We start from the raw sequence: 15223 nt of genomic DNA, 5'->3' as shown, positions 1-15223 counted from the left end.
TTGGTTTGTTTTTCTATAACTTGCAACCTAGTCTCCATTGCCTCCATTTTATTCTCCAATAGTTCTATTTTATTTTCTATTTGTTTTTTGATCTTGTCTTCAAGAGATGTGAATTTATTATCCAGCATGGTTTCTAACTCTGTTTGTAGCTTGACTTCTCTTTCTTCTCTATATTTCTCTAAAGACTCTATATACTCATAAAGGCTCTGTAGAGTAACTGTGCTAGGTCTACCTTTGGTAATCTTTAGTAGCTGTGGTGAATTATTCATACTTGAAAATATATGACCAGGTGTGTATTACAAAAAGATAAGGAATGTGTACACCTGATATCAGCAAACTAGATCGCAGACTGCACGTGCCTTGGATAAACCATAGCCCACAGACCAGATTGGATCAACAAAATAAAAAATATTATGACCCCAGATTCTTGATTTTCGAAGAAAAGTTTAAAACACCGACAACCGAAAATTAACCAGAGTTAGCAACCCAGTTTCGTTCAGTCCCGGGCCTTGGCCTTGGCCTCCTGTTGTGCATAAGGGATCTGCACTGAATATCAGAGATTGGTGATCTCCGTGCGCTAAAAGTTAAATGGCCGTTGAACACGACAAAACAGAGAGAGGGGCCACTGTCAGAAAATAGTTAAAGGCTTTGCGTAACTAACCCTTTCAGTCATCCGCCATGAGTCCACGACTCACGAGATGGACTGAAAGTATTTTTACTGTTCCACGTGATTGCTGGTCATCCGCTAAAGAACTCAGAATAGGAATGAGTGTTCTTCCTCCTCAATGGTTGTATCCTTGGCAAATAGAGATACATCGGAGTTGTAGAAGTTAGGGCTTGCTTCTCCACGCCCACAGTGGAGAAGTAATTCCAGCAACTACTATATTCCTATCTTTCCTTAACGAGGGACTCCAGAATTCTTTGGCTCCACTACCTTTTCTAGCTATTCCACCACCTCAAATCCATCTTTGTACGTGCGATTTCTTGTTTCTCAAGAGGGGTTAACGCACAGATCCAGATCGTATATGGAGCCCTCAACATAGTCCGTCAATTTGATGGGGTTACGTAGGATTCCATTGCAAGTCCATTAAAGTAATGAGATTTGGGAGGAGAATGAATAAGGTTTACGTAAACCCAGGTTTCGTTTATGTTGTTTTTGTCGTCGAGTTCAGCTCTTCTCTAGGGTTTATGGCGGTAGGGAAAATGGAGAGCGTCAATGGAGCTCAATGGCAAGAGCCCTCACAAGCTTCATTTCATCGGAATATATCACTAGGATTCAGCTCTTCTCTGTTATAGATGATGGCAGGGTACACTATGGCTTGCAACTTATGGGCCGCAGAGATCCTAGACTACAGAGACTATATATATATATATAGTAAGCATGGCTAAATTATATTATCTAAGCTAAATTTGTAGTATTTATAGCCATGAGTTTCGTCTCTGCCTCAAAGCAAGGAAACCAGATAGATAAGACAAGAGTACTCCGCCCCTCGAGGGGGCAACCAGAGCTTATATTGTTTTTAAAAAAGATGGAACCGTATGAGTTCCATAGGAAGGCAAGGCCTCGAGGTGTCTGGACAGTACACTGATGAAAGATGATCGTTTCAGGTTGAGGCAAAGCAAAAAGATCCTCTGTCTATGAATTGACACTCTTAGGTTGAGTTGCAATGGTGTTATCACACTGGAAATTTCCAAAGAAAAAAGATATTTTGCGAGCCATTTACCAAAAGAAGAAAACAACAGACCTCGAGTTGCTCAGGATGTCACTAGATGATGTGAACTGTTATGATGCCAGAAAAAAGTCGAGTTGGAGCCACCATGTGCCTAAGAGATTACATGAGTTTGCATCGAACTAGTCTTTGCAATCACCCTATGGTCACACAAATTTGGGGAATATATAAATATATTTCATTTCATTTCTTCATATAAATTTTGTACATTTTACTTATATATATATATAAACAATGTAGAGATGTATATTGTAGATTTCATTTATATGTAAATGTAGATATACATTTCATTTACAATGTACACAATGACCTACATTTCTTTTATAATTTACATTACATTTTATTTCATTTCACTTTAATATTATTTTACATTTCATTTTTTATATAAATAATGTTCATTTTATTTTAATAAATAAATATATATATATATATATATATATTTACATTTCATTTATATATAAATATAAATATATATTTCATTTACAATGCACACAATAATCTACATTTCTTTTATAATTTACATTTCATTTCAATTCAATATTTAATATATATAAATTATCTACATTTCATTTATATTTATAAATAATGTACATTCAGTTTAATAAATAGTGAACAAATAAACAATGCACAAATTATAATAAATAATGTAAAAATAAAAATTGTACATTTCACTTTAATGTGCATTTTGGTTTATACAAATCTCTTTTTCAAATAATGCACGGCTTACTTTTTACAAATATTTTCATCCATGTACGTCTAATTTTGGCTCTGTACCTTCTGACTTTGTTGTCGCGGATCACATTTCCAACCCACGACAACGTCCATTGTGTTAAATAATTACTAGTTAGACTACCTCATTAATTAATCATCAAATATATAATATTAAAATAATTAAATAATTTAATTAATTATCTGATTATAACAATAAAATAATTAAATAATTATAAAATTTTAATATATTATTGATGAATGTAGACTTTAACATTTACAAAATCTTTGATGTGCTGGATGTTTGGTATTCCATCCAAATTATTACATGTTCTGATGTTTTCAAGTGAACTAGTGCAACGAGTGACAGCATGTTCATCCCACGGTATGTGACAAGCGATCAAAGCAATTAAAAAGGCCGCCACATACTTGATTGCTTCCCACAGGATGACTGATAACTATGTTGGAATTGCTCTCACATCACATTGTTGTTTTGCATGATCGCGAGTAAGGTTTTCAATTTATTTTTGAACCATATGCAGAGCTGAGAGAATACATGTTTAGGAGTTTATTTATGAATTTAGAATTATTGTTTTGAGCATAGCACTGGTTACCAATTTATTGTAAGTAGAATTTGAATAGAACTAGTTTCAAGAATTGAATCCCATCCTTCCTGAATCCCATGCATGGAAGGACAGAAAGGCTTTCGTCTCCACTTAATTTCTGATTCAGTGAATCCACTAATATTAATCCGTTAAATCATTCCCTCTGAAATCAAATTTCATTTAACTTCATACATTTATTTAGATAATTTTCGGCAAAATCACATAATCAATCTTTTGTCGACGCGTTTCGAACCAACCAGTGTGGTTGGTTCGAAACGCGTCGACAAAAGATTGATTATGTGATTTTGCCGAAAATTATCTAAACAATGTTATGGATCACAGAAGTCTAAATTCCTTAATAATTTCATACATTTATATTCAAAATTTCTAAATCCTCCTTTTTAGAATTGAGATATGAATTACTTTTCTAAATTTTTTATTCTTAAGGCTCAAATGATTTTATTCACAATAACATAAGTCCCTTTTAAAACCTAATATTTTACTTTATCTCCATCCCATAATGTTAAAATCATTACATGTATATTTCAAAAGTGGCAACATAACTAAAAAGTTTACCCCTACCATACATTCTTAGCTTCAATCATCTGATGAGGACCCCGACCCTACATTCTTGAGCTTCAAGCATCTGATGAGGCTTTATTGCCATGCATAACATGTAGATTAAATTTGTAGTTATAAAGGCACAGGCTCAATGACGGTTGTCATGACCAAATTCTTTATTTCATAGTTGGTAACGCTGAAGCCATCTCGGTATTTGTAGAGATGGTAGAAAGCTCTGAGAATGTCAAATGCATGTTTCTTGGAAGTGATTGGAACATTGCTATCAGGTCTCAGATACTCCCAATTTAGTTCCTTTAGTAATTTGTTGACCATGGAGTTGATATGATTGATCGCATCTTCCTCTGTTGACTCGGGATTCTCTTCCATATAACATGATATACACGAAGATTTTTCTCCACGGCTCCTCTCAGCCTGCACTTTCCATGCCAGTAAATCGTTTATCCAACTCTAAATTAGAACCAATCATGCAATGCAAAGAAAAACTAACCAATCATGCAATCCAAAGAAAAATTCCTTCCATTAACAAGATATACCTGGTAAGTGAGAATGTCGCCTTTTAGTCGGAGAATGGAACATGCCACATCACTGAGCCTCGAAGGAAAGTCTATTTCTTGTAGGATGTGATGAGGAAAGGGAATGCCCAACGTCAGAATGGGTTGCAATGTGCCAATGCGATAACCGAAACTAACTTTCCCGTTATCCAGGTACTCCTCAAATGTTGGCAAAAAACCACTGAAAATCCACTTCGCTTCTTTCATATAAGCACCAATATAAGCCTCCAACTGCACAGGCAAGAGCACAAGCAAAGCAAATGAACTAATAATCACATTACGTTCTCACAAAGAAATAGTTGTGTATGTATGCTTTATTATTGTACATACAGCCTTTCGGGCATAGCTGAGCGTGTCTCGGCCTTGAGACTTTTCTGCTTCTCCTGCCATTTCGTTAACGGTTTCGTAAAGCACCATATATACTCCTTTCATATATTCTGGAAGCCACTCCGTCGCAGACGGATGCCACCTGATCATATAAACACAAATTTTGGTCAAGTAAATTAGTTCCTAAAGATTAATGGAGTGATGAAGCTTACATTCTTTTAAAATTCTTTGAATTGGTCATCTCCAGTACAACCTCTTAACTGCCGCTGTGAAGAGTTCTAGCTCATCTATCGTTCCAAAGGTGTCGTAAATATCGTCAAGAACCGTGCCAAGATGACTTATTTTGGCAAATCCAAGTCTGAACGAAGAATGTTGAGGTTCACTGTCAATGCAAGATGCCAAAGTGTAATATTCCACGTGACGATGCCGAGGGAAGGTCATTTGAGAGAAACCCGAATCTTTCCACCATCTACACACAAAGTTCATAGATTGCACGTTATTTTACAGTAGACCACTCAAATCCTAGTTTGTCTGCTAAACGGATATTATCCGATGACATAATTCATCACATCACCTGGAGAGAAGTTTTAGCTCTTGCTGTTGTAAAGAGTGAAACGTATTGAACTCCAACTTTGCAAGTTCTAGAAGTTTTTGGGTCTTCATATTTGGCGTCCTGGAAACAAACAAATGTAACGAACATTAATTGAAAATTTGACAGGAAATCTAAATTGTTAACACAGATTTTTTGTGAAAAGCAACAATGTCCCTTGGCTTAATGGACAAAACAACATCAAATGGCCTAACTGTATCTGTTTATATATCAAAGAACATATATCCGTCTTCATCCAGATTTAATAAGGCTTTGGATTTCTCTCAACATAAGTGGATCCATGGAACTTTGCGAATAAAAAATGTTGTTACACGATGAAATCATGGACCTACAAATAAATGGGGTCCTGTCCAAATACGTCGATGTAGTTCCTTGCTTCCAATCTTGGCAAATTTATATGCCAACCATATTCCAGAACGTACGATATCTGCCAACAACAAAATTTAAATTGTAAAATACAGATCACAACATATGTGTAAATTAGGCTATGTCATGTTATGATGATAGTATGACCCCCTCACCTCTCGTGAAAGACCGCAGACCGGAAGCTTTAGTATGGCTTCTTTTAAATATATTGTAGAGAAGATTTCTACTTCTTCCATAACTTTCTCTCCTGGAAAGGCAATTTGGGAAGCCCGAAATAAGTTGAGAACACTTCTTATATCTCCCTCTGTTTGAATGGCCGAACATGCAAACTGCCCTTTTTGTTCTCTGAAGTGTTCTAACACATCTGATTTTAACATATAATGTATTAGCAATAAATGTCTGCCAGTAGAAGGAAGTTCAGAGCTATCATAAAGAACTTTAAGGATTAATAGATTTTTATGTATACCTGAAGACACCGGGTATCCGTCTAGTCGAAGAGTTCGAAGTCCCAAGGCAGTTGAGTTGAGATCGGCAACAACACTATCTCTTGCACACCCAATGCCTTTTTCGTTCCAATAACTATAGAAAATGGTCAACAGTAAGAGGATTTCAATATTTCTTTTAAAAGCTAATTTTTCAGATTCCTCGAAATTGAAACGAGGATAGATTTTATGTGCCCTCGAATTTCTAAATTAGGATTACATTTTTTACAGGAAGAGAAAAAATTCTGAAGTATTGGCAAGGATTCGATGTACATTGGAATAGAGATCTGCAAGAATTCATAATTCATAAAAAGAAATGAATGAAAATCAAGCAGAAGGTTATGGATACACTTAAAGATCATTGTTTCCTATATCTGTTTGAGAAAAAAACAACAATAGAAATGTTACGGATTCAGTCACAGATTACCTTGTCATGCTCACATAGATTAGTGATCAACTTGATGCAGTTGAGGAAAAGATAACAGATGCAGATCATGGCACTGACTGGATTTCCAACTTCATGTCAAAGTTATTTGTACTTGTAAGAATCTTCCTAATGTGAGAATATATTTACAAGAAGAATTGAATTGAGTTAAAAAGATAACCAGAAGGGTGGTGATCAAAACATAACAAACAAATAAGGGTCCAGGTAAACTACCTAATATAGATAATGACAATAATAATAAGTCAACCTCATATTGAAGGAAAAAGAAGTTCAATAAAAGCAACTGCTAAAATTAAATCAATAAATTTGTTTGGGAAGAATATAGAAATAAATTTGTATTTGCAGCCTTTTGTATGGTCTCAAGTAAGGCAACTAAAATATGGCATGGTATCTTGTATACGGTTAACAGAAATAATTGTTCAATTTAAGATGAAGGATATTATTATCTTATATATATGAATAAGCATGTGTATGAGGATTCGTATTCTTACTGATTAGCCGAGGATCTGCAGTGTATCAAGTTGTTTTGAGACATAGTTTTGTGGGATGGACATATTAGAAGAAAAGCTATGTAAATGAAAACTTTCCTTTTAATGAAAACGAAGTTTTTTATTTTTATTTTGAAAAACAAAAAAGAGAATAAGTATGAGGATTGCAAATATTGTAGAAAATATATGAAGATGGGAAGGTGGAAAAGATTGGAAAAATATATGAGGATATGGAAAGGGTATATAAAGAAAAGAGAATGGATGGATTTAAAAAAATATAAGACAAGTTTATTGAGTTGGAGGAATTGTTGGAATGATTATTTTAAGTCTAATTGTCTGGATGATTATTTTAGGTCGAATTGTCTGGATCTATTTTTTGTTGGAATCTGGGCAATTTTTTTTCAACAAATCTTACGCAAGGAATGTTTAAATCATGTGTTTGAAAGTGGAAATAGATTTAGTACCATCAAAAACCTTTAGAGCACCCAAAATATTGAAGTTTAACAACTATAACTTGGATTTACAAAAATCTCTACTAGAATTTATCAAAATATTACAAATTTTTTCTAGATTTTGAAAATTAAGATAAAAATCAGACTTGAATTGAAAAAGAAAGAGTTACAGCTCACAGGTGAGTACTGCACCTAGAGACTGCACTCAAACAAAGAGAACTCTTTCCGTACACTCTACATTCATCAAATGAGCAATTATATCATTAAGTACATTACTAGAACTCAGAAAGTTGCAACCAAACTCCTAAACTCTAGGAACAAATCCTAAACTAAGGAGATACGTTACAACTTGTATAACCATTTCTCCATTAATACAAAATAATATTAATTCTTTTCAACTCCCCCCCTTAACGGAGAAAGGATTACCTGAACTCCTAGCATCCCTCTAAACAATTCAAACTTTACACGCCCAAGAGGCTTAGTAAAAATATCAGCCATGTTATCAAGAGTTTTACAATATTCAACACATATCTCTTTTGGCTGTTGTTTCTCTCGAACAAAATGAACCTGAGTATCGATATGCTTGGTATTTTTATCAAAGACTGGATTGTATGCAAGTTTGATGGTACTCTGGTTGTCAGTTTTGATAATAGTTGATTCTTTCTGCTCTTCTCCTGCATCGTTGAGAAGTCTTCTCAACCAGATAGCTTCACATGTGGTTGCACACAATGCTTGGTACTCAGCTTCACATGAAGATAGAGCTACAGTGTGCTGCTTTTTTCTGCTCCATGCTATGACCCCAGATCTAATGCTGAATGTGTAACCTGTGATAGATCTTCGATCATCCAAGTTACCTGCCCAATCAGAATCTGAAAACCCTGTTAGAATAACATCAGAAGTGTCAGTGTACAAAATGCCATAATTACTAGTACCACTAAGATACCTCAACTCACTTTTTGCTGCGATCCAGTGACTTTCGAGTGGTTTTGACATGAACTGGGTCAACACACTAACAGAATATGCCAAATCTGGTCTAGTTGTAGTCAGATATATCAAACTGCCAACTAGCTGTCTGTACATGGTAGCATCCACCTCTTTAGTACGTCGTCACTGCTCAACTTTAAGTTCTGCTGTAATGGTGTTGCTGCTAATCTGCACTGCTCCTTTCTAAACCTTTCCAGCAAGCTTCTGGCATATTTCCCTTGAGTAAGAAAAGTTTGTCCAGAGTCTTTCCATACCTCCAATCCCAAGCAATAATGAAGGTTTCCGAGATCTTTCATCTTAAACACTTGTGACATCTGCTGTTTGATTTCTTTGATTAGATTGTTAGCATTCCATGTTATGATCATATCATCTACATACAAAGAAATCAAAATAATTTGTCTCTGTTTATTAAACTTGGTATACAGATTTGGATCATTCAAGCTCCTATGAAAGCCATGCTGAACAAAAAATGAGTCAATTTTCTCATACCACAACCTGGGTGCCTGTTTTAAACCATAAAGTGCCTTTTTCAATTTACACACAAGATGTTCCTGCCCCTTTTTCACAAAACCTTCAGGCTGTACTATATAAATTTCTTCCTTCAAGTCACCATTCAGAAATGCAGACTTAACATCTAGCTGGTGTTGCTGCCATTTGTGTTTCGTTGCTAAGGAAATTAGCATTCTAATGGTGTTTAATTTGGCTACAGGAGCAAAGGTTTCATCGAAATCTATTCCCTCTTTTTGTGAGTAACCCTTTGCTACCAGTCTAGCTTTAAGTTTCTCTATACTCCCATCTGCATTTATTTTTGGTTTATACAGCCATTTGCATCCTATGGGGGTTTTACCTTCAGACAATTCAACCAAATCCCAAGTATGGTTTCTGTTTATTGATTCTATTTCTTCATACATTGTAGCCCTCCATGCATCAGATTTACTTGCTTTCTCATAATTTGCAGGTTCTACAATGTTTAAAATCTTTGACATTAATGCATAGTCTTTCAATTTAGATGATAATCGAGTCTTCCTATTTCAGCCTTTTCTGGGCTTGCATCTTCATTGATTACATTGTCTGTTACTTCTTCTTCTTGTTTCTCCTCCTACTCTTCATCTTCCTCACTGTTTTCTTCCATTAGCAATGGAATGTGCCAATCACTGTTAGAGTCATTATTTCCTTCTTCAACCTGTTCATGAAATATGACATCTCTGCTTGCAAAAACCTTGTGAGTCACAGGATTAAATAACTTATATGCCTTGAACTCAGTGCCATATCCAACAAATATACATTTCAGGGCTTTAGGATGTAACTTCTTCCTATCTTCCTTAGGTATATGAGAATAAGCTTTTGACCCAAATATTCTTAAATGACTCACTGCTGGTTTGAATCCAAACAATGCTTCAAAAAGGGTTTTGAAGCCTAGACATCTAGTAGGACTCATATTCTTTAAATACACAGTAGTGTTAATAGCTTCTGCCCAAATACCATTTGATAGACCCTTACCTTGAAGCATGCTCCTTGCGCAATCCACAAGAGTTCTGTTCTTCCATTTTGCCACTCCATTCTGCTGTGGAATGTGGGGCACTGTAAACTGTTGCACAATCTCATGATGCTTGCAGAAATCCATGAACTCTCCCAACCTGTATTCTCCCCCTTGATCTAAGCGGAGAATTTTTATCCTTTTTCCTGTCTAATTTTCTACCATGGATTTAAACTCTTTAAAACACTGAAAGGTTTGACTCTTTTTACTCAGAAAGTATATCCATGAAAATCTAGTGCAATCATCTGTAAATAAGAGAAAGTAATATGCTCCTCCTAATGACCTAGTTTGCATAGGTCCACAGATGTCTGTATGCACCAGTTCTAAAATGTCTCTTTCCTTTCTATTAACATGCAAAGGGAACTCTTCTCTATGCATTTTCCCTAATGCACATCCATCACAATCCAGCTTAACATTATGGAAAACAGGGAGTCCATCGACCATACCTTTTCTCTAAAGTAGGATGAGGTCTTGCAATTTAAGATGGTCGAATCTCTGATCCCAGAGATTTTCGGCTATCGATCCAACTGCAACCATTGCTTGTTGTGGCATACTCTTCACATCTAGTCTGTACAGGCTCCCCACGCGCACTCTTGTTGCAACTGTTTCCATCTGGCTATCCTTAATGACACAGTTAGTCTTGAAGAATTGAACTTGCATGTCCTGATCAGTAATCATTGAGACAGAGACCAAATTTTTCTTAATTCCTGGAACATACAATACATTTTTAAGGTGTCTAATGTCACTGCTAGGTAATTTTACAGGAATGTCACCATATCCTTTGATCTCATGTCCACTATCATCTCCTAAATATATTTTCAACCCACATGAAGTTTCTTCAAGAAATTCAAACCAATCCTTCTTACCAGTCATATGTGAGGATGCACTCGAGTCAACATACCATATGTTGTCCTCATTTCCCTTTGAAGCTGAAAGAGCACAATTGACTATAAACAGTCGAAGTTCGTTGCTATGTTCCTCTTCTTCCTTAACAAAGTAACCCTTATGTTTTCTCTGTTTGTTTTTTCCTTCGTCTCCGTGCCTCTTATAACAATCTTTAATTTGATGACTAGGTTTTCCACAGTAAAAACATTTCTTGCTAGGAAAATTATTAGCAGACATACCTTTAAACGGTCTCTTCTGAAATGTGTTTGCTCCTTTCTGCTACTGCTGCGGTTGCTGATGTTGCTTCCCTCTATACTGTCTCCTTTTTTCCATCAGAGCAAGGTTATTGCTCTGTGATTTCAAATTTTGTCATCGCTCTTCTTCCTGCATCAGAATCCCTATCAGTTTTTCAAATGAAGGGGCTTTCTCCCTTGCTGACATCCCTATGATAAACGTCTGGTATTCATCAGTCATTCCGTTCAACGTGATCGTGACTAGATCTGAATCGGAAACTTTCTCTCCGATATCTCCCAATCTGTCCTTCAGGTCTTTGACTCTAGCAATGAATCCAACAACGGGCTCATTCTCCTCCATATTCAATGCAAATAGCTTGCCTTTGAGTGACAAGACACGGTTTGTATTCTGCTTCTGGTATAGGTTTTTGATCGTCGTCCAAATGTCAGTGGCCGATTTACAGTCTCTAATATGTGGGATAACATTGTCCTTGACGGACATCTTCAATATGACCTTTGCTTTTGTATCCCTTTTATCCCAATCTTGTTTTTGTGTGGCTGATCTTGATCTCAACTCATTTCCTGTAACGATCGACCACACATTTGCACTTTCAAGTAAAGTCTGCATCCTGAATTTCTAATTGGTTAAATTCGATCCATCGAGTTTTCCAGACTCATGGAAATACGATTCTATACTATTATTCATATTGGATTGATAAAATTTTTGATCCTCTGATAAATAAGTCTATCCAACTGTACACTTTCAGGACACACTAAAAAAAAAATCACCACATACCAGATCTGAACCTCTGTTTTGCTGGAAAAAAAATTGTATCTTCAATGCGCCACCACCGGGCAAGTCCGATCTGCTGCCACCAAACAGATCCGGAACTCCAATGCGCCACCACCGGGCAAATCCGCTCTGCTGCCACCAAGTAGATCAGGAACTCCAATGCGCCACCACCGGGCAAGTCCGATCTATTGCCACCAAACAAATCCGGAACTCCAATGCGCCACCACTGGGCAAATCCGATCTGCTGCCACCGAACAGATCTGAAATTTCAAAGTGCCACCACCGGGCAAGGTCGATCTGCAAAAATTGCAGATTTTCCACAGAGAAAGATGCTGGTGCTTCTCGACAGTGAAATCTCTGTGCCGAAAACAAAACCGACGCGCCTTACGAAATTGGCGCGATTAATGCTTGATTTTCTGCGCCAATAGCACTTCTTGGCGCGTTGGTGCTAAATAGCGCCAACCCTTTCTTCCGCTCAAAAATGGCGCGACTGTTCGCGACGAAACCGCGCCAACCCTATTTTCCGCTCAAAGATGATCATTCATTTAAGACCTGTCTTCAGGTGTTACTGCAGTCCACCTGATTCTACGAATGCTTCTGTACACTCCACCGCCATTACAGTTCTGTAATCAATGATGCATCCTAAAAAAATTAAGGCTATCCCTACTCTGTGCTCTGATACCAAGATAAAAATCAGATTTGAATTGAAAAAAAAGGAGTTACAGCTCACAGGTGAGTACTGCACCTCGAGACTGCACTCAAACAAAGAGAACTCTCTCCGTACACTCTACATTCATCAAATAAGCAATTACATCATTAAGTACATTACTAGAACTGAGGAAGTTGCAACCAAACTCCTAAACTCTATGAACAAATCCTAAACTAAAGAGATACGTTACAACTTGTGTAACCATTTCTCCATTAATAAAAAAAATATTAATTATTTTCAACTAATAAATATGACATAGTACATCAGTTTATTAGTTGAACAAAATAAATATACAATTGAAATACTGGAAAAAAAACCTGCGGGAAATTTATGAAGTATAAATAAATAATGATGACAACGCTGCGATGACTTACCTGTAAACATAATCCAGAGCTGATTTTATTTCACTTTTGAAATGCCTATCGATTCCCAAACGTTCAATGCTATCGACTACAGAGAGGCGCATAAGGAGATCATTGCAGGGAGTGATTAATTCTCCATCTTTAACCGAGATTGAATTGATCATCTCTTTTACTTCTCCAATAAGTTTCTGAACACGTTCATGGTACGAAGTTGTCTGACCCACCCATATACATTCAGTAATGTAAATAAAAGAATTTCAATTGTGAGTGAAGTGGTACGAAGTTGTCTGACCCACCCATATACATTCAGTAATGTAAATAATAGAATTTCAATTGTGAGTGAAGAAGGAATGCACGAAAGAAAAACTTCAAAGATGAAAATTACCCCATAAGGCGTTGAGAGGAACTGTATGAAATTATGGTCCCAGAGGTTGGAATGATGATTGGCTATGCGTCTCTGTATACCATCATCGGATATTGCCCGACACATTCGGATCGAAGTTGCGATCGTTCTGCGGACGCCCTTAACCTCGCTAGGACTGACCAACGATTTGTGCACGTGCCATCTGGGAGCCAGCGGTGCGATAGAAACGAGAGCCATTCCTACTCGATATGATATGATACACTAAAAAGTGAGGCAGCTCAAAATAATGAACTGAAATTCTGCGAGACCCACGTTACCTGGGTTACTTATTTATAGGTAAATATGCAGCAGTGAGCAAATTATTGGTATATATGATCAAATATTAAGCATTGTGTAAGTGAATCAATTATTGGTATATATGTATATATGCAAATGAGCCAATGATTTATTGTCCTTTTTATCATATCCATGGGATATCTCAAAAGGCAAAAACAGTAAACCTATCATATCCAAAAGGCAAAAACAGTAAACCTATCATATCTCAAAAGGCAAAAACAGTAAACCAAGAACATCGCAAACGTAACAGGATGTACGGTTTTCTGTAACTTTACCATGACGTGATGTCTAAGCGGAAAAATGTAATCTCTTTACACACAAAGTCAAAATGTCCGTAGTTTCAAACAGATATATATATATATACATATATATATTTGGGACCGTTTCGCAACCCTTATTTGTGACGTCATCGGTGTTTACGATGTCGAAGTTTCTGTCGCAGTTGGAAGAATAGTGTATTTCATTTTCCGCGTTTTTGCTTTTTCGTACATTTAAGTGTGATTCACGACTAAGCCACATGGTTGGTCGAATCTCTTTCTATCGCACTCCGGATGAATCGTGTATTTCTATTCCCACGCTTTTGAAGTGCAATAAGCTTTCAAGTTACTATATACACAGAAATAAAAAAAATTTAAAAATTTATTTTAAAAATCTATGAAGTCTTACCATAAACGCTCTCAGCTCTGCATTAAATAGAATATCATGTTGTTTTTGAAAGTGTCTTGTTTTTCTGTTCCCAATTTCTTTCCTTTCTCAGAACATTAACAGGTAAATTGATAAAAATTAATCTTTAACTAAAAAAAATACAATCATTAAAACTCATCATCCAAACTATCGTGTGGCATCTCCTTCTGTCATAGTCTTCGACCGAACAGCGCTGTAAAATCTGACGAATCGTTTATCGCATATCCACTGACCAGCTCAGTAACCCTCCAAGTATTCTTTTTTTCGGAGGGCTAAAAGTCTCTATCTTGTACCAATCACCCGAATCTTTAAATAAATAGAATACACCAATCACCCGAATCCTTTTTTAGGAGGGCTAAAAAGTCTATCTTATACTGTCAGTGGTCACTTCAAGAACAAATGACAAAGGGTTTCGTATATATTTTGAACACAAACATATTAAGTTACATTAGAAAAAACCAAAAAAAGGCACAATAAGTCTCACATCAGGAGGTTGTTGAAAAATTAATATGTCAAAAATGACGAAGGGTTTCGCATATATTTTGAACACAAACATTAATATGTCAAAAATGACAAAGGGTTTCGTATATATTTTGAACACAAACATATTAAAGTACATTGAAAAAAACCAAAAAAAAGGCATAATAAGTGGCATAATAAGTCTCACATCAGGAGGTTGTTGAAAAATTAATATATCAAAAATTATTAATTATGAAACTAACGACACCGAAAACAGAGATGTTGAAAGAAAGATATCTCAATTTTATTTTTAAAATTATTTTTATAAGAAAAATATGTTGAAAGAAAGATATCTCAATTTTATTTTTAAAATTATTTTTATAAGAAAAAGATTTTGAAAAAAAGATATCTCAATTTTATTTTTGAAATTATTTTTATAAGAAAATGGAGTAGTTATATACATTAATAATTTAAAATAAGAATTTTCTCACAAGAAGCAACTATTGTATTTTAACTCTATTTTAAAAAACA

At 35.8% G+C, this 15223-nt stretch overlaps 2 protein-coding genes across 2 annotated transcripts; both read right to left on the bottom strand.

The window, feature by feature from the left end:
* Nucleotides 1–3540: 3540 nt before the first annotated feature.
* Nucleotides 3541–10527, bottom strand: LOC149255570 ((R)-linalool synthase, chloroplastic-like). Its single transcript, XM_089455079.1, has 9 exons — nucleotides 10343–10527; nucleotides 5946–6058; nucleotides 5635–5843; nucleotides 5446–5540; nucleotides 5078–5176; nucleotides 4757–4972; nucleotides 4507–4645; nucleotides 4159–4407; nucleotides 3541–4036 (listed from the first exon to the last, which is right to left on the bottom strand). Exons 1-9 carry the CDS (start codon nucleotides 10525–10527, stop codon nucleotides 3737–3739), a joined length of 1605 nt encoding a protein of 534 aa, XP_089311205.1. The 3' UTR covers nucleotides 3541–3736.
* A 594-nt stretch (nucleotides 10528–11121) lies between these two features.
* LOC149255569 (uncharacterized) lies at nucleotides 11122–11613 on the bottom strand. The gene has a single exon (XM_089455078.1). It carries the CDS (start codon nucleotides 11611–11613, stop codon nucleotides 11122–11124), a length of 492 nt encoding a protein of 163 aa, XP_089311204.1.
* Between the last annotated feature and the right edge of the window lie 3610 nt (nucleotides 11614–15223).

This window comes from Pinus tabuliformis, chromosome 7 (genome assembly GCF_031772625.1).
Source record: "Pinus tabuliformis cultivar Carrire ecotype Pingquan chromosome 7, CPIR1, whole genome shotgun sequence".
Taxonomy (NCBI): Eukaryota; Viridiplantae; Streptophyta; class Pinopsida; order Pinales; family Pinaceae; genus Pinus; species Pinus tabuliformis.
Note: the sequence above shows the minus strand (reverse complement) of the source record. Positions and strands in the feature narration are given on the sequence as shown.